This window comes from Nerophis ophidion, linkage group LG25, assembly GCF_033978795.1.
Source record: "Nerophis ophidion isolate RoL-2023_Sa linkage group LG25, RoL_Noph_v1.0, whole genome shotgun sequence".
Taxonomy (NCBI): Eukaryota; Metazoa; Chordata; class Actinopteri; order Syngnathiformes; family Syngnathidae; genus Nerophis; species Nerophis ophidion.
In genome coordinates, this window is record NC_084635.1 from 25,206,430 (window position 1) to 25,227,021 (window position 20,592).

Below are 20,592 nucleotides of genomic sequence, written 5' to 3' on the forward strand. Positions count from 1 at the left end.
ACCCCAAAAGGGACAAGCGGTAGAAATGGATGGATGGATTATTATTATTATTAGATAATATATTAGGAGTTTTGTGTTGAATCAAGAATCGATTCCGAATCGAAATGTCACCTCAAGAATACAAATTAAATCGAGGTACTCAAAGATTCTCAACTCTAATAATTATTAATAATGTAATAATCAAAGATGCATGAATAATCGATTTATAATCAAATTGTTGCCTCTGAATCGTAATCTAATTGTTGGACCGAGTGGAACAGGATCACTGACCTCACCAAGCAGTTTGCTGACTATCCGGATTCAAGCCTGAGAGGAGGAGAGTAAAAGGAGGTTGGATAATTAGGAAAAGCAGGCTGTATCCCCAAAGGGAGAGCGCACTGAGCTTCATCCATGCTGCTGCTGGCACCATCCTTCCGTGTCTATCGCTTTAAGAGCCAAGGAGCGTGTGTGCGTGTGTGTGGGGGAGGGGTATTGGCAGGGGTGGAACAGTCCTGTAATGAGTAGATTTTAGAGAGACAAGCGATGGGAGAATTAGCGAGAGGCCAAAAACAGAAAAGTGCAGATGATGGAATTGATACGACAACGATCCTGCTGTAGGAGGACGCTCGGATAGAAGGCAAAGGAGATGAAGGGGTTTTTTCTGCTTCTCTTGGCACCTTGAGAGAGCCTCCTCTTTGGATCACAGAAGAGTGGAGAGAGGGGAAGGAAATCAGAGATCATCTCACTTTGCTTTTGGCCTCGGAGGTCTGTGTGCTAACAACTCGGATCACAGCAGATGTCTTATTTTTTAGGGAAATCTTTTCAACTTCTCTGCTCTTTTTTTTTTTCCAATGACGCACCAGTGTGGCAGCATCCTTGCACCGTGTGCAGGTGCAGCAAGGATGCTTGGATGCTGTAATAGCTAACCGAGCTCCATTGCTGCTGCAGCTGCTCCGCTACTACTCTGTGGGCCTACGGGACTGCCGGAAAAGCCTAGCCATCTCTTGTCGGGACTAAGACGACGGCAAACTCCCCGACTGCCCCCAGGGTGGAGGAGGAACCGGCGAAGGATGAGGGGCACTGTTAGCCTGCATGCGCATGGGATGCAACCCGTACGAGAGCTGTATTCATCACTCCAGACACATTGCTGAGGCTTCCATTCCTTTTAGATGATGCTAGTCAGACCTTCCAAAGCTAATTTTCACGAGAAACTATTTCGCAATTAGAGGCGAGGAAATCAGCGGCCTGTGCTTCCCCTGATACCGGGTTCAAGCAAGGCCTCCACCCTTCTTACTACTTCTGAGTAAACTAGGCCTCTGTTGCTCTTTTTCTTGACATTCTAAGGATTAGCCAAAACCTGTTTCATGCATGTCCACTGGAGGCAGGTTTGACTTTGATGATGGGGGGTCGTACTGCGGGGGGTGGGAGCAGGGAAAAGCCCACGGTCGAGGGGTCTGCACGGGGCCACAGGGTCAGGGCGAGTACGCAGGAGCGTGGAGTCACGGCTTTGAGGTCCTGGGTGTGTACACATGGCCCAGTGGGAACAGCTACCAGGGCACCTGGGCGCAGGGCAAACGGCACGGTATCGGAGTGGAGAGCAAGGGCCGCTGGGAGTATAGAGGGGAATGGACACAAGGCTTTAAAGGCCGCTATGGGCAACTGGAGAGCACGGCCAGTGGCGCCCGCTATGAGGGGACGTGGAGCAACAGTCTGCAGGATGGATACGGCACTGAAACCTACTCTGATGGAGGTAAAGATGATTTCCTCTCACAGGAATGTATGTCTCCTAATGTTGCCATACACTTTTTCTTCTTCTTGCTTCACATTAAGTCGTTGCTTGGCCTTGTTCTAATGCACAATAACATAGTGTAAATGTGTATCAGGAGGGTTGTGTCTGTATTATTCATTAAAAACAAAGCCAATGCAGGAAGTGAGACACCATTACAAGATCACAACACTTTTCGCATCCACTCAGAATCACACTCTCTGTGCTGTAGAGTCCCCATGGTAACGTGGAGACAGCGGGTCAGCGTGTCACGAGAGACCCGAGCATGGCTCCTCTGAAATCTGATTGGCTGTCCGTCCCCCGTCAACCTCTTCCCTGCTTGCCTCTAATTTAGGCCTGCTTAAAGACGGATTCAGTCCGAAGTTGTTGGAGTTCAAAACCGATGCAAGTGGAGACAAAACACGGTTTTGTAGTCTTGTTTGCAAAGCTCTGACAAAAATAAAACATGGAAAATATAAACCCGACGCTGTGCACGGGTGGGGAAAAACACACTGCGTCACGCGACACGTCTGCCCCATTATTCTGGTCCCAGGGAGGATTGCTGACGGAGAAATATAGCTTGCTGTTGCTCTCCAAGCACACAACACAGCAGAGGCAACATCGGACATGATTTGTTTGTCTTCAGAACCACAGACAGCTCCTGGACACATAGTGGCCCTTTAAAAACTCCATTGGAGTAGTTTGCACTAGGGGTGGGTTTATACTACAAGTTTTGTATTAATCCGATACCATGTAAGTAGGACAATTATTACCGATATTTTATACATTTACGTTTTTTTTCAAGATCCTCAAAGGGCTTTGTGATTTTGTGCTGTCAAACTAATATTTTTTAAATCAGAGGAATCAAACTTTTGAATTTGGATTAATTATTATTATTCGCAGGTTATTAATCGCTTGTATAAGTCAAGTTAACCTAAAAAAAACTGTCCAATATTTGGACACAATTCCAATTTTATTGTCAGAATGTCATCCGGGAACATTTTGTTTGTTGGTTTTACTCTAATGCTTGTCATTTATTTTGTCCAAACTTGATGAAATATGTATTTAAAGTCCCATCCCATCAGTGTGTGATTTGAGGTCAAATTTGCCATCTGCAGTTCCAGAAAAGGAGCATGTACGACAGGGCTATTCAACTACATGATGAAGAGGGCGGAAGTTTAAAGAGCCTGGGATCAGAGGCCGGACATTGAAATCTGGATGTTTTGTCTCCGCAGGTTATATGTCTTTGAGACTGCGTTTACTTAATTGCAAAGTAAACATATCAGCTTTCACACTGCACTGTCAATAAATCCAATATTCTGCCCTCACTACTAGTTTCCAGTGTGTGCAGATAGTTAAAAGCATGAAGAAAAAGGAGCTCCAGTTTTTGTTGAGGATTGATGTTCCTTCTTTTGAATTATTTTCCTTCCTTAGTTTTGTTTCTTGACATCATATATACAAACCTTGATTTAGGTTTGTCAGACTGAAAATATAAACATAAAATAAACAGAAGAAAAGTATAACTTCCATTGTGTATTTTACATAACGTGCATTGTGTATTTTACTTAAACAAAACAGAAGGTTAAATGTTACTATATTCACACAATAATCTACAAATGTTTACATATTTTAGAAATTACACAACATTCACACTGTAAACATTTCACACACTTTATGTGACCTGTGACAAGTAGCGTTGTCCGCCTCTACTGATCAAATTTAGCGCTACATGTATTAAACTAGGTTTGATCGTTACTCTCAGACAAAAAACAACAGGAGCACACATACAAAAGACATCACAATGCCAGCAATTTCAAAACACACAAAATATATTTGTACACAATATATATTTAAAAATATTTGACCAAGTTTCTTGATGAAGCTTACAAACTCGGATTTCTACCTTTGTTGCTGCTTGTCTGGAACAATGTGTCCGTCATTTAAAAGGTCTGCCAGAAAGAATGACTCCAGCACTTGGACAGGGCAGAACATTCATGGCTTGTTGTCCAGTCATTGTTAGAATTCAGACTGATGCAATTTATTTAGAATTTTTTTTTTCAGGGTTGAATGAGTAGTCTTCTTCTACTCACGCTACTGCTGCTTGACTTTAACACATATGCCGCGCTGTTGTCCCCTGCGGGGTGGCGGGAGTGCTGAATAAATGATCAACTCTAGTTTTAATGTTTTCATCCAGCCATCTTCTTCTGCTTATCCGAGGTCGGGTCATGGGGGCAGCAGCCTAAGCAGGAAAGCCCAGACTTCCCTCTCCCCAGCCACTTCGTCCAGCTCTTCCCGAGGGATCCTGAAGCGTTCCCAGGCCAGCCGGGAGACATAGTCTTCCCATCGTGTCCTGGATTTCCCCGTGGCCTCCTACCGGTTGGACGTGCCCTAAACCCCTCCCTAGGGAGGCGTTCGGGTGGCATCCTGATCAGATGCCCAAACAACCTCATCTGGCTCCTCTCGCTGTGCAGGAGCAGCGACTTTACTTTGAGTTCCCCCCGGATGGCAAAGCTTCTCATCCTATCTCTAAGGGAGAGCCCTGCCACCCGGCGGCGGAAACTCATTTCGTCCGCTTGTACCTGTAATTTTGTCCTTTCGGTCCTAACCCAAACCACATGACCATAGGTGAGGATGGGAAATGTAGATCGACCGGTAAATTGAGAGCTTTGCCTTTCGGCTCAGCTCCTTCTTCACCACAACGGATCGATACAGCGTCCGCATTACTAAAGACGCTTCACCGATCCGCTTGTCGACCTCACAATCCACTCTTCCCTCACTCGTGAACAAGACTCCGAGGTACTTGAACTCCTCCACTTGGGACAAGATCTCCTCCCCAACCCGAAGATGGCATGCACTCCACCCTTTTCCGGGCAAGAACCATGGACTCGGACTTGGAGGTGCTGATTTTCATCTTAGTCACTTCACACTCGGCTGCAAACCGATCCAGTGAGAGCTGAAGATCCTGGACAGATGAAGCCATCAGGACCACATTATCTGCAAAAAGCAGATACCTTATCCGGCAGCCACCAAACTTGACCTCCTCAACGCCTTGACTGCGCCTAGAAATTCTCTCAATAAAAGTTATGAACAGACAAAGGGCAGCCTTGGCGGAGTCCAACCCTCACTGGAAACGTGTCTGACCTAATACAATGCGGACCAAGCTCTGACTCTGATCGTACAGGGAGCGAACCGCTACAATCAAACAGTCCGATACCCCATACTCTCTGAGCACTCCCCACAGGACTTCCTGAGAGACATGATCGAATGCCTTCTCCAAGTCCACAAAGCACATGTAGACTGGTTTGGCAAACTTCCATGCACCCTCAAGAACCCTGCCGAGAGTATAGAGCTGGTCCACAGTTCCACGACGAGGACGAAACTACACTGAATCCGAGGTTTGACTATTCGGCGTAGAATCCTCTCCAGTACACCTGAATAAACCTTACCGGGAAGGCTGAGGAGTGTGATCCCATGATAGTTGGAACACACCCTCCTGTTCCCTTTCTTAAAGAGAAACCACCACCCCCGATGTACACGCGATGCTGCAGAGTCTTGTCAACCAAGACAGCTCCACAGCCTTAAGGAACTCCGGGCGGCTCTCATCCACCCCCGGGGACTTGCCACCGAGGAGCTTTTTAACTACCTCAGCAACCTCAGCCCCAGAAATCGGAGAGCCCACCCAAGATTCCCCAGGCACTGCTTCCTCATAAGAAGACGTGTTGGTCAGATTGAAGAGGTCTTCGAAGTATTCCCTCCACCGATCCACAACATCCGGAATTGAGGTCAGCAGAACACCATCCCCACCATAGACGGTGTTCACAGTGCACTGCTTCCCCTTCCTGAGGCGGTGTGGATGGTTGTCCAGAATCGTTTCGAAGTCGTCCGGAAGTTGTTTTCTATGGCTTCCCCGAAGTCTTCTCATGTCCAAGTGTTTGCCTCTGCGACCGCTGAAGCTGCACACTGCTTGGCCTGTCGGTACCTGTCCGCTGCCTCCGGAGTCCAATGAGCCAAAAGAACCCGATAGGACTCCTTCAACTTGACGACATCCCTCACCGCAGGTGTCCACCAACGGGTTCGAGGATTACCGCCACAACAGGCACCAACTACCTTGCGGCCACAGCTCCACTCAGCCGCCTCAACAATAGAGGTGGTCCACTCAGACTCAATGTCCAGCACCTCTCTCGTGACAAGTTCAAAGTTCTTCCAGAGGTGGGAATTGATACTCTCTAGGGTGTCCTGGTGCCAAGTGCACATATGGACACCCTTATGTTTGAACATGGTGTTTGTTATGGACAATCTGTGACGAGCACAAAAGTCCGATAACAAAACACCACTCGGGGTTCAGATCTGGGCGGCCATTCTTCCCAATCACGCCTCTCCAGGTTTCACTGTCGTTGCCAACATGAGCCTTGAAGTCCCCCAGTAGGACAATGTAATCACCTGGCGGAGCACTTTCCAGTACTCCCTCGAGTGTATCCAAAAAGGGTGGGTACTCTGAACTGCTGTTTGGTGCGTAAGCACAAACAACAGTCAGGACCCGTCCCCCCACACGAAGGCGGAGGGAGGCTACCCTCTCGTCCACTGGGTTGAACTCCAGCGTGCAGGCCTTGAGCCGGGGGAGGAACACGAATTGCTACCCCAGCTTGTCGCCTCTCACTGCGTGCAACGCCATTGTGGAAGAGAGTCCAGCTCCTCCCTAGAGAACTGGTTCCAGAGACCTTACTGTGCATCGAGGTGAGTCCGACTATATCCAGCCGGAACTTCTCTAACTCGCGCACTAGCTCAGGCTCCTTGTGACTTTGGCTAGAGACATCTGGAAAATGGGCAATAAAAGACTGTTGGACATATGGCAGTTTGATGACATGTTTTTTGTCCATGTGGGTTTACGAAAGTACCTTAGGTGTATGAGTTAAATTGGCTCTGTGACGCAGCTCGAACCTCATAAAAGTTGTATTGCAAAAAAGCGTGGCCCATGAAACATGCTTTTTTAAAAGAAAAACTATTCAATACAATGTAATAAAAACAAGTATAGTAGTTTTTTTTAAATTAATATAATATTCATCTGCAGCACTCACCTAAGAAAGCAGACTTCTACGGTGTCTCGTTCGAGCTGCTTCTCTGCCAAACCCGCCACACATTCACAATATTTTCATGGATAAATGTCTGCTGTTATATTATACATATCCGTTCTTGGCTTACATTATGGACTCACTCTGCTTCTATGCAGTCTAGCAGTGCTAACCTCTAAAACGCTTCCCAAGTCAACTACACACACGGTCATGTTTTTTTGATAATTTTTTTCTTTAATTTAATGCATATCATCCACTTCTTGACTTTCTTCATTACCCTGGTCGGAAAGACAGACTTCTAATAGATGAATGGTATTGTGTATTTTAGTTTAGTGCATCCAGAAAGTATTCACCACGCTTCACTTTTTCCACATTTTATTATTTTACAGTCTTATTCCAAAATGGAATTAATTAATTTATGTCGTCAAAATTCTACAGACAATACCCCATAATGATAATATGAAAAGTTGCATTTTTATTCAGCAAATTCATTCAAAATAAAAAATAATCACATGTTTGTAAGTATTTACAGCTTTTGCTGAATACTTTGTTGATGAACCTTTTGCAGAAATTACAGTCTCATGTCTTTCTGATTATGACGCCACAAACTTGGCACATCTATCTTTGGGCAGTTTTGTACATTGCTCTTTGCAGCACCTCTCAAACTCTATCATGTTGAATGAGAAGCGTTGGTTTTCATCAATGATGTCTCTGTTTATTGCTGCATTCATCTTTCCCTCTATCCTGATCAGTCTCCCAGTTCCTGCCACTGTAAAACATCCAGATAGCATAATGCTACGCTTCACTGTAGGGATGGTATCGACCTAATGATGAGTGTGCCTGGTTTCCCCCAAACATGACGCCTGGCATTCTTGCCAAAGAGTCCAATCTTTTTCTCTTTAGACCAGATAATGTTGGTTCTCATGGCCTGAGAGTCTTTCAGGTGCATGTTGGCAAACTCTTTACTGAGAAATGGCTTCCGTGTGGCTACTATACCATACGAGCCTGATTGGTGGTTTGCTGCATAGATGGTTGTCCTTCTAAAAGGTTCTCCACAGAGGAATGCTGACAAAGGGACCATTGGGTTCTTATTCACATCTCTGACTAGACTAAGATGAATAAGCAAAGTACAGAGACATCCTGGATGAAAACCAACACTTTCCATCAAACCTGAAGAAGCTTCAAAGGTGCTGCTAAGAGGAATGGGAAAAACTGCCCATAGATAGGTGTGCCAAACTTGTGGCATCGTATCCAAAAAGATGTGAAGGTGTGACTGCTGTTAAAGGTGCACCAACAGAGTACTGAGCAAAAGCTGTGAATACTTGGGCACATTTTTTTCTTTATTTTTGTAATTTTTAATACATTTGCAAAATAAATTAAAAATATTATTGTGGGCTATTGTCTGTAGAATTTTGAGGACACAAATGAATGCATTCCATTTTGGAATAAGGCTGTAACATAACACAATGTGGAAAAAATGAAGCGTTGTGAACACTTTCTGGATAAACTATATGTGGGAATTTTTACATAAAGTGATTAGAAACAAATGTAACATGCATTTAAAGTCCCAGGAACCTACAGTAATGACAGCAAAAATATGTTTTAACCCCTACAGTCTTGCAAAGTTAATATTTTTTTCCTGCCAAAATAATGTTTGCACTGCTTTTTATTGGTACATGGTTTTGCATTATTCCTGTTTGTGTGGCCTATTTGAAAAGGAATACACAATATACTGTAATTGGGACACAGAAAGTGTCCCAATTACATGCTACATACTAATTATACACAGATCCAACCCAGCAGTGATCCTCTGGGAAAACAAGACACGGACCCTCCTTGTTCTTCCATCTCTGCGTGTGCAATCAGTGCAACATGTTGCCTTTTAGTGCCTGTTAACTGTCGCACATAAGCAGCAATAGCTTCATGATATTTAGCCTGCAGCCACAGAAAACAGCAGCGGTCCTCTCCTAATAGTATATCCTTTTTAATCCTTACAAGCCAGCCAGATTCATTTGGCTGTGTCGTGTTGTGTGTTATGCAACAATATCAACTTGCCTGAACCTGGGAAACGTGTGCACTGTGGAACTGGCACAAGGGTTTTGACCAAAAATAAATAAATAAAAAGTGTTGCAAAGACTTCTTTCACCCTGCAAAAAGTCAGTGTTCAAAAACAAGAAAAAATATTTTAAAAAATGTCTTGACAACGGATTAGTTTCACCTGCCTCATTTGTTTGAACTCACGCACCTGTTGTTAATTATGTCACTATTTAAGCCTGTCATTTTCTGTTGGTCGTTCTGGTGTCGTTGCTCTTGTTTTTGCTCTGTCCATGCCATAGTTCGTACTGTTGTTAATTGTTCATGCTGCCTTGATCATGTCACAATAAGTGTTGTTTGTTTTATGTTCATAGTTTATGTTTAAGTATTAGTTTTGTTCCCTGCGTTAAGTTTTGTGCCTCCAATGTGAGTGCCTTTTGTTTGTAGCTTTTGAGTTAACATGATTTTATACATTATTTTAATCTTAACTCAAAAGCTACAAACTAAAGGCACTCACAGTGGAGGCACAAAACTTAACACACGGAACAAGACTAATACTTAAACATAATGTATAAAATCATGTCCCGTCACCTTCCCTTGCATTCCGGGAAAACAAACCACACCATAGTCCTTGTTATGACAAAATTAGGGGTATTTCATTTGAACTAAGCAAAATTATCTTTCAATAGAACAAGAAAATTTAGCTTGTGAAGACATTCCAAAACAAGTAATTTTAGCTAACCTCAATGAACTCAAAAATACCTTTAAAATAGGTTTATTCTCACTAATAACAACTGTACTACTATATGAGTACATATTTTCAATTGTTTCTTAAAAATAAAACAGCAAAGTCCTTTTGGCCGTCATCTGTTTTAATTAGAGACACAATTGTGTCAGTCATGATTTTTTTTTTTTTTTACATGCTTGAAATAAGAAATGATTCCTTTAAAAAAGTAGTTTTATACTTGTGAGTGTTGATGACACAGCTTTGCAAAAGTTGATATTCTAGTTTCAAGCATGTTTTACTCAATATAGGTCATAACATCGTAGCAACAAGCTGTAATATCTTACTGAGATCATTTAGGACCAAAACCCTTAAAACAAGTAAAGCTCTCTAACATAAAATCTGCTTAATGAGAAGAATTATCTTATCGGACAGAAAATAAGCAAATATCACTCTTAAATGAGATATTTAATCATACTTAGATTTCAGTTTTTGCAGTGCAGAGTTAATGGTTTGGGATCACACGAGCAAACTCTGAAAGGTAATAATGCATAAAGAATGTGTTTAAAGTGGATTCATGCCACTTTAAAGCAGTCCACTAGTGCCAGGCGAGTACAACGTGACCTAGATCAGAATTTCATATTTGGCTGATTTTACATCTTTGGGTTAACATCTTTCGTCTATTAGGTCAGAGGCATGCATTATTAATGAGGATTCACAAGTCACCTCTTAGGCTAAGCGCTCCTGTAGATTAATTTCATGAGACGTAAAGCAGAATAGATACTTTGTAAGTAGACATACACCCTGCAGTGTAAACATGGCCATATTTGGCATCCGAGTGGCAACCAATCCACCAAGTGCGTGTAATGTTTATGTGTTTCTGCCCATGTCTGAATTTGGCTTGATTGTATAAGCTAATTTACATAACTCCGCCCCACAGTTTCCCCACTCACAAATGAAAGCTTCCTGGGCGAAGACATTGTTTTGTCTTTGTCTTCATCTGCCATCAACTACACAAAAACAACTCTAATTTCAAAGCCCAATACCAAAAACCCATCAATATTGTTCAAGTTGAAAAGTTAAAGTACCAATGATTGTCACACACACACTAGGTGTGGTGAGGTTATCCTCTGCATTTGTTACACGGCTCAAAAGATGGGCTACCTCTTTCGTTGTGCGACACAGGATCAAGCTGCAAAACAATTAACACAGCGTTACAACCGGAGCTTGATGCATCTGCTTTTTTTTTCATATCACGTATTGACAGACTTCTTCTACAGAACACAATGTCTGGAGTTGAACAATTTTACAAATATTACAAAAATATGTTTATATATATATCATATATATATCATATATAAATATATATATATATATATATATACATCCATTTTCTACCGCTTATTCCCTTTTGGGGTCGCGGGGGGCGCTGGCGCCTATCTCAGCTACAATCGGGCGGAAGGCGGCGTACACCCTGGACAAGTTGCGACCTCATCGCAGGGCCAACACAGATAAACAGAAAACATTCACACTCACATTCAAACACTAGGGCCAATTTAGTGTTGCCAATCAACCTATCCCCAGGTGCATGTCTTTGGAAGTGGGAGGAAGCCGGAGAACCCACGCATTCATGGGGAGAACATGCAAACTGCACACAGAAAGATCCCGAGCCTGGATTTGAACCCAGGACTGCAGGAACTTCTTATTGTGAGGCAGACGCACTAACCCCTCTTCCACCGTGAAGCCTATATACATATATATTTATATATATATATATATATATATATATATATATATATATATATATATATATACACACATACACGTACATACACACAAAAACCCTTTTTACTGTTTTTATCTACCTTTGAATCATGTTTCTAATCACTGTTTAAGAATATATGGATTGTATTTATATGTATTTATTATATATGTTTACATGTATTTATTTATGTCATTTTATCATTACTTGTACTCAATCTACCGTCCTATGTGCGACTGTACATCTACTGCCTTAGCACACACTAATTGTCGTTCAGTTTTGGCACATATCTGATTGATTGATTGAAACTTGTATTAGTAAATTGCACAGTTCAATACATATTCCGTACAATTGACCACTAAATGGTAACACCCGAATACGTTTTTCAACTTGTTTAATCAATTCATGGTACAAATATATACTATCATCTATCATCATAATACAGTCATCACACAAGTTAATCATCAGAGTATATACATTGTATTATTTACATTATTTACAATCCGGGGGGTGGGACGTGGGGCGGGGGGTGTTAGTCAAGGGTTGAAGTTGCCTGGAGGTGTTGTTTTAGTGCGGTTTTCAAGGAGGATAGAGATGCACTTACTTTTACACCTGTTGGGAGTGCATTCCATATTGATGTGGCATAAAAGGAGAATGAGTTGAGACCTTTGTTGGATCGAAATCTGGGTTTAACGTGGTTTGTGAAGCTCCCCCTGGTGTTGTGGTTATGGCGGTCATTTACGTTATGGAAGTAGTTTCACATGTACTTCGGTATCAGGGAGGTGTAGCGGAACCTTTTTGGCTGAGAGAGCCATGAAAGCCAAATATTTCAAAATGTATTTCCGTGAGAGCCATATTATTTTTTTTTCTGAATCCAACTAAATGTGTGCATTTTTAAGTACGACCAACATTTTTAGAGTCTAGTAAGTCCCTTTTTCTTTTTAATGACATTGTTGTTCTGAAGCTAACCAATAATAAATAAAATACGTCTTACCCTAATGCGACTTCTTGAACAGGTACAGGTGCGGTAGAAAAACAGATGGATGGATTAAAATGCATGAGAATGTTTTACATTTTGAACGTTATTTTTAACACTGTGATTACCAGCGGAATTATTCATTACTTATCGTGTTAAGCAATGTCTGCTAAGATCTATCTGGGAGCCAGATGCAGTCATCAAAAGAGCCACAGATAAAGAGCCATAGGTTCCCTACCCCTGGACTAGGCTCAGTGCAAGTTGTTTTACTCTAGTGGGCTAAGAATCAATACAACACTCAAAAGTTTGTTTAGCATGTCTTTGTAACATAAATGGCATTTAACACTCAATTTTCAAGTATCTGAGGATTTATGTTGTGAACTTACTCTTAAAATAAAGCTAACTGTATTTTTGCTTTGTCACCGTGGTTACCGTCGGACCAACGTCCGCCATCTTAGAAAACAACCCTGAATGTGAAATGGTAAATGGTACAGTAAATGGGTTGTACTTGTATAGCGCTTTTCTACCCCTTTTTAAGGAGCCCAAAGCGCTTTGACAGTATTTCCACATTCGCCCATTCACACACACATTCACACACTGACGGCGGGAGCTGCCATGCAAGGCGCTCAACTGGTCCCTTTAGGAGCAAGGGTGAAGTGTCTTGCCCAAGGACACAACGGACGTGACTAGGATGGTAGAAGGTGGGGATTGAACCAGTAACCCTCAGATTACTGGCACAGCCACTCTACCAACTTCGCCACGCCGTCCCTTGACTTGTTAAAAACAAGTCACTTGACCGTGACTTGTTTTTAACTCATAACATTCACAAATCAGACCTTAGCTCAACATTGCTTACCCTAAAAGGTACAGAATAAATTCTACAACTGCTTTTATGTGTTATATGCAAACCAGCTTACCTGCAAAACAATTAACACGGCCTTACAACCGGAGCTTGATGCGTCTGCTTTTTTTTCATTTCACGTAGTGACAGACTTCTTCTGCAGCGCCAGCTACTGATACCAACGGCACCAAGCGCCGTGACATCACAAAAAAAATTAGTCTATAAACAGTATTTAAATAGAGTTTTCTGAGCTTGAAGAGTTTTTAATGGGGGGCAACTATTTTAATCAAAGTAAGTGCCACACATTTGACCCATAACCCTCACCACAGGGAGATGTTGTGAGCAGCATTTTTGGTGATTTAACCCCCAAATTCCAACCCTTTGATGCTGAGTGCCAAGCAGGCTCCCATTTTTATAGTCTTTGGTATGACTCAGCCGGGGTTTGAACTCACAACCTACCGCTCTCAGGGAGGACACGCTAACCGCTAGGCCACTGTTTTTCAATCACTGTGCCACGGCACACTAGTGAACCGTGAGATACAGTGTGGTGAGCCGTGTGGGTCGATGTCCATCCATCTATCCATCCATTTTCTACCGCTTATTCCCTTGGGGATCTTGGGGGGCTTATCTCAGCTACAATCGGGTGGAAGGCGGGGTACTCCCTGGACAAGTCGCCACCTCATCGCAGGGCCAACACAGACAGACAGACAACATTCATACTCACATTCACACAGTAGGGACAATTTAGTGTTGCCAATTAACCTATCCCCAGGTGCATGTCTTTGGAGGTGGGAGGAAGCCGGACTACCCGGAGGGAACCCACAAATTCACGGGGAAAACATGCAAACTCCACACAGAAAGATCCCGAGCCCAGGATTGAACCCAGGACTTCCATCAGTCCGTACGACCGGCCATGTGGGAAATGATGCTCAACATAGATGTGTCAGCCACAGCTTTTTACAAAAAACCAACCCCAACACTAAATTGGGATAGGTTGCCAGTCAACCTATCCCAATTTAGTGTTGCCAATCAACCTATCACCAGGTGCATGTCTTTGGAGGTGGGAGGAAGCCGGAGTACCCGGAGGGAACCCACGCAGTCACGGGGAGAACATGCAAACTCCATACTGAAAGATCCCAAGCCCGGGATTGAACTCAATAATTATAATCCGCAAATAATGTGCCGTTGTGCCACGTCTAGAGCGTGGCAGAGTAACCATGTAATACTCCTCCATATCAGTAGGTGGCAGCAGTTAGCTAATTGCTGTGTCGATGTTGGGAACATGGTTTGTCGTGATCACAATATGCGGGAGGCAGTGTATTAGGTATCTAATGCTTAAACCTAAAATAAACAAAAGGCGAGTGCCGCTAAGAAAAGGCATTGAAGCTTCGGGATTGCTGAGTAAAACGAAACTACAACTGAACTGGCTGCAAAGTAAACAAAAACAGAATGCTGGACGACAGCAAAGACTTACCGCGTGGGGAGCAGCAGACGGTGTCCACAAAGCACATCCGGACATGACAACATTACACACGGTAAAACACCAAGAAACCTAAAAATAAGTCATGGCGTGATGTGACAGGTAGTGACAGAACACCTACTTTGAGACCAGAGCTATAGCGATGCATGCTTGCTTATGGTTTTAATTTATATCCAACAATTGCGAGAACGACTTTTTATTGTTAATATCGGCTACTGAGTTTAATTTTTTTATTTTTTCTGCAAGTGATGTGCCTCTGGATTTTTTCAATGAAACAAATGTGCCTTGGTACAAAAAAGGTTGAAAGGCCACTGAGCAGGTAAATGTAAATATTAATAATATATCTTATTGATAATATAATATGTTGGATGCATAAGTGCAAAATGGTTTAATTTTATTATAATGATCTAATTTAGGCTGACCATATTGTGAAATCCCAAAAAGAGGACACATATATGCACGCCAAGGCCGGAACTAGGTGAAAATTTGCCAATGATACTTGAACTTGCTTTATAAATAATATATTTATTTAAATAAAGCATTTTTTATCCTCTGTTGATTGCAGTGTTGGTGCTACGAATTTTCAAAATCAAGTCATTAAAATGGGGTCCTGCAGTAAATTTATGGGGTCCCACTATTTTTTTAAAGGGTTTTGAAAACAAATGATAAACGTATGCATTGTCCTGTTATATCTCACATTATATATTGTGTTTTGGAAAAAGGTTGTCGTAAACGTTACTTAATTGATCAAAAGAAATAATAAGAAAAGAATACACATTTGTATGCATATGTAAATGTATTCAGCTCTTTCCTTCATGGATCTCAACTTGACCGTTGCTGGTAGTTTCCTCTCTGTTTCTATTTGATAAGTTGTAGGTGTTTTTATTTCAGTATAAAAGTGTAACACGGTTTTTGCTTGGGTCATAAAATTAGGATAATGGTGTGCCAGGGCATACATACATTTTATATTTAACGCTTAAATCTCTGGAGTCTACATCAACTTCACTTCTATTCCTCATTTAAATTTTTTTATTTTTTTTTAATGTTGTTTTATTGTTTGTTTTCTGCCCTTTTTTGTCAAACAAAACTTGTTTTTGAATGGCAAACACACAAATTATGCAAAATCTTCCACCAAAAATATTTTTCAAAGTGGAACATTTGACGTGACGTAATCGGGGTTGAGGTGGGAGGTAGGGTGTAGCGGGGGTGTATATTGTAGCGTCCCGGAAGAGTCAGTGTTGCAAGGGGTTCTGGGTATTTGTTCTGTTGTTTTTATGTTGTGTTACAGTGCGGATGTTCTGTCAAAATGGGTTTGTCATTCTTGTTTGGTGTGGGTTCACAGTGTGGTGCATATTTGTAACAATGTTAAAGTTGTTTATACGGCCACCCTCAGTGTGACCTGTATGGCTGTTAAACAACTATGCCTTGATTGAAAATCTACCTTTCACTACCTCGCTCTCTCGCTTTCTCTGTCTCTGCCACTCCCTCACGAATGTTGCTGCGTGCGCACACCTTCACAATTTGTTTTGTTTTCAACCCCTCTTAACTCTGGACGTACATTGAAAATACACGCAACCTTGACATAAAACGCCAGACATTTGAGGCATTTAAGAAATCCCGCGCGGACACCCTGGACAGTCCCGCAAAAGAGGACATGTCCGGGGAAAAGAGGACGTATGGTCATTGTTTTGCAGGTCATAAGTAAGTCTCAAGTCTTTGCCCTCAAGTCCCGAGTCAAGTCCTGAGTCAAGACAGGCAAATCCCAAGTCAAGTCCAAAGTCAAGACTGGAAAGTCTCAAGTCAAGTCCCAAGTCCTGCATTTTGAGTTTCGAGTCCCTTCAAGTCCTTTTAACCACAGACTAATATATTTACACAGATTGTGTATGCTTTTAAAATGCTGTTTTTATTTATTAAAACAAGTGCATTTGAAATTATAGGAAAAAAATTGTGCTGACATTGCACTTCATAATAGCACCATAGACCAGTCATTTTAAACATTTAACTTATTCCTTTACAGAATAAACACTTTTGAAAAAACAAGTGCAACTGTACTTATTTGCAAAAAAGTGTTATTATATTTGCATAACATATTGCATTGTAAATAGTTCCACAGCAGTTTCTATCCTGTTCTTACCTTATCTCATTGATCTCATCTCATAATGTAAGTGTTGATGTGTGCGTACACATGGAAAACATAACAAATACATGAACATAACAATGAACAGAGTTGTACTTTTTAGATGTCAGGACCCTATGCATTACACATACTTAATATAGTATACATTTTAACTGACTTTTATTTGACTATGTTTGTCTTTTTGTATGTGGCTAAAATATGCGGTGTTGCTGACCGCCGTCTAACGTGACGTTACTCTGTGTGATACATTGACTAACCTAACATTCTGTGTAGGTACCCCATGCAACCCTGCTTAAAAAAAAATCACTTGACAAAAAGTATAAATAAGGTAGCGAATTGCAGTGGACGCAACAGATTGCCGTGTTTGCAATGGCGTTATAACTTAGACATCCTATAGGTAGACACAGCATTGGCTGCTGTGACGCGAGAAATTTGGCCACCATCTTGAAGTGGTGATGAGGAGTGGGCGAGCAGCCTGAACTGACAGTTGACAGGTAGAAAACAAAAAAGGTGTTCAGCGTTTTCCTGCTCAAATGTGCAGACTGTTGAACATAGGAATCGGGGGATTACTTGGTTGTATACATGGCCCCATTCATTCTTTCCTTAACATGAATCAATCATCCTGTCCCCTTAGCAGAAAAAAGCCCCAAAGCATGGTGTTTCCACCCCCATGCTTCACAGTAGGTATGGTGTTCTTGGGATGCAACTCAGTATTCTTCTTCCTCCAAACACGACAAGTTGAGTTTATACCAAAAAGTTCTATTTTGGTTTCATCTGACCACATGACATTCTCCCAATCCTCTGCTGTATCATCCATATATCCATTTTGGTATAAACTCGACTCGTCGTGTTGGGAGGAAAAAGAATACTGAGTTGCATCCCTAAAACACCATACCTACTGTGAAGCATGGGGGTGGAAACATCATGCTTTGGTGCTGTTTTTCTGCTAAGGGGATCGGACGACTGATCCGTGTTAAGGAAATAATGAATGGGGCCATGTATCGTGAGATTTTGAGCCAAAACCTCCTTCCATCAGTGAAAGCTTTGAATGGTTGACCAAATACTTATTTTCCACCATGATTTACAAATACATTCTTTAAAATTCCTGCAATATGAATTCCTGGATTTTTTTTTCACATTATGTCTCTCACAGTTGAAGTGTACCTATGATGAAAATTACAGACCTCTGTCATCATTTTAAGTGGGAGAACTTGCACAATCGGTGGCTGACTAAACACTTTTTTTGCCCCACTGTATGTTGCTCCAAAACCTGTATGGACCTTTCAGCATTAATGATGCCTTCACAGATGTGTAAGTTACCCATGCCTTGGGCACTAATACACCCCCATACCATCACAGATGCTGGCTTATGAACTTTGCGCCTATAACAATCAGAATGGTTATTTTCCTCTTTGTTCTGGAGGACACCACGTCCTCTGTTTCCAAATATAATTTGAAATGTGGACTCGTCAGACCACAGAACACCTTTCCACTTAGCATCAGTCCATCTTAGGTGAGCTCGGGCCCAGCAAAGCCGGCGGCTTTTCAGGATACTGTTGATAAATGGGTTTGGCTTTGCATAGTAGAGTTTTAACTTCCACTTACAGATGTAGCGACCAACTGTAGTTACTGGCAGTGGTTTTCTGAAGTGTTCCTGAGCCCATGTGGTGATATCCTTTACTCACTGATGTCGGTGTTTGATGCAGTACCGCCTGAGGGATCAAAAGTCTGTAATATCATCGCTTACGTGTAGTGATTTCTCCAGATTCTCTGAACTTTTTGATGATTTTACGGACTGTAGATGGTAAAATCCCTAAATTTTTTGCACTAGCTCGTTGAGAAATGTTGTTCTAAAACTGTTTGACAATTTGCATACAATGTGGTGACCCTCACCCCATCCTTGTTTGTGAATTACTTAGCATTTCATGGAAGCTGCTTTTATACCAAATCATGGCACCCACCTGTTCCCAATTAGCCTGCACACCTGTGGGATGTTCCTTATCAATCAATGTTTATTTATATAGCCCCAAATCACATATGTCTCAAAGGACTGCACAAATCATTACGACTACAACATCCTCGGAAGAACCCACAAAAGGGCAAGGAAAACTCACACCCAGTGGGCAGGGAGAATTCACATCCAGTGGGACGCCAGTGACAATGCTGACTATGAGAAACCTTGGAGAGGACCTCAGATGTGGGCAACCCTCCCCCTCTAGGGGACCGAAAGCAATGGATGTCGAGCGGGTCTAACATGATACTGTGAAAGTTCAATCCATAGTGGCTCCAAGACAGCAGCGAGAGTCCCGTCCACAGGAAACCATCTCAAGCGGATCAGCAGCGTAGAGATGTCCCCAACCGATACAGGCGAGCGGTCCATCCTGGGTCCCGACGAGCGGTCCATCCTGGGTCTCGACTCTGGACAGCCAGTACTTCATCCATGGTCATCGGACCGGACCCCCTCCACAAGGGAGGGGGGGGGGGCATAGGAGAAAGAAAAGAAGCGGCAGATCAACTGGTCTAAAAAGGAGGTCTATTTAAAGGCTAGAGTATACAGATGAGTTTTAAGGTGAGACTTAAATGCTTCTACTGAGGTAGCATCTCGAACTGTTACCGGGAGGGCATTCCAGAGTACTGGAGCCCGAACGGAAAACGCTCTATAGCCCGCAGACTTTTTTTGAGCTCTAGGAATCACTAATAAGCCGGAGTCTTTTGAACGCAGATTTCTTGCCGGGACATACGGTACAATACAATCGGCAAGATAGGCTGGAGCTAGACCGTGTAGTATTTTATACGTAAGTAGTAAAACCTTAAAGTCACATCTTAAGTGCACAGGAAGCCAGTGCAGGTGAGCCAGTACAGGCGTAATGTGATCAAACTTTCTTGTTCTTGTCAAAAGTCTAGCAGCCGCATTTTGTACCAACTGTAATCTTTTAATGCTAGACATGGGGAGACCCGAAAATAATACGTTACAGTAATCGAGACGAGACGTAACAAACGCATGGATAATGATCTCGGCGTCTTTAGTGGACAAAATGGAGCGAATTTTAGCGATATTACGGAGATGAAAGAAGGCCGTTTTAGTAACGCTTTTAATGTGTGACTCATAAGTGTTTGATGAGCATTCCTCAACTTTATCAGTATTTATTGCCACTTTTCCAAACTTCTTTGTCACGTGTTGCTGGCATCAAATTCTAAAGTTAATGGTTATTTGCAAAAAAAAAAGTTTATCAGTTTGAACATCAAATGTTATTTTTGTAGCATATTCAACTGAATATGGGTTGAAAATAATTTGCAAATCATTGTATTCCGTTTATATTTACATCTAACACAATTTTCCAACTCTTATGTAAACTGGGTTTGTATGTTGATGTTTAAGTATTTGGCAGACGCTTTTATCCAAAGCAACATACATAAAAAATACACATAAAACAATCACTGTAAACATGATCATTTAAGGGAAGAATGTAATGCAAAATATCAATACAAAGTGTCAAGACAGAATAAACTCTCTGCTGCTGCAGAAACAGACATACAGTATATAGGTCTTTAAAACATATAGATATCTAATGTATTCATACATTGTTTATGTAGGATACAGGCAGGTATATAAAACCTAATCATATTTTTTCTTCAATTTAAAAATAGCTGACCGTTCTTTCCCTGGGATTAAATTCCCAGTTTTGATCTTGGACCTCTGGTCATTTATAGCATATCTTGCCGATTGTATTGTACCATATGTCCCGGCAAGAAATCTGCGTTCAAAGGACTCCGGCTTATTAGTGATTCCCAAAGCCCAAAAAAAGTCTGCAGGCTATAGAGCGT

General features: G+C 42.0%; 1 protein-coding gene across 1 annotated transcript in view; it reads left to right on the plus strand.

Annotated features, from left to right (window-relative positions):
* The first annotated feature begins 489 nt into the window (after positions 1-489).
* Positions 490-20,592, plus strand: part of jph3a (junctophilin 3a) — a 35,451-nt gene continuing 15,348 nt past the window's right edge. The window contains exon 1 of the mRNA XM_061887310.1: positions 490-1,729. Coding sequence (XP_061743294.1) covers positions 1,348-1,729 — 382 coding nt within the window. The 5' untranslated portion in view covers positions 490-1,347. The remainder of the gene's footprint in view (positions 1,730-20,592) is intronic.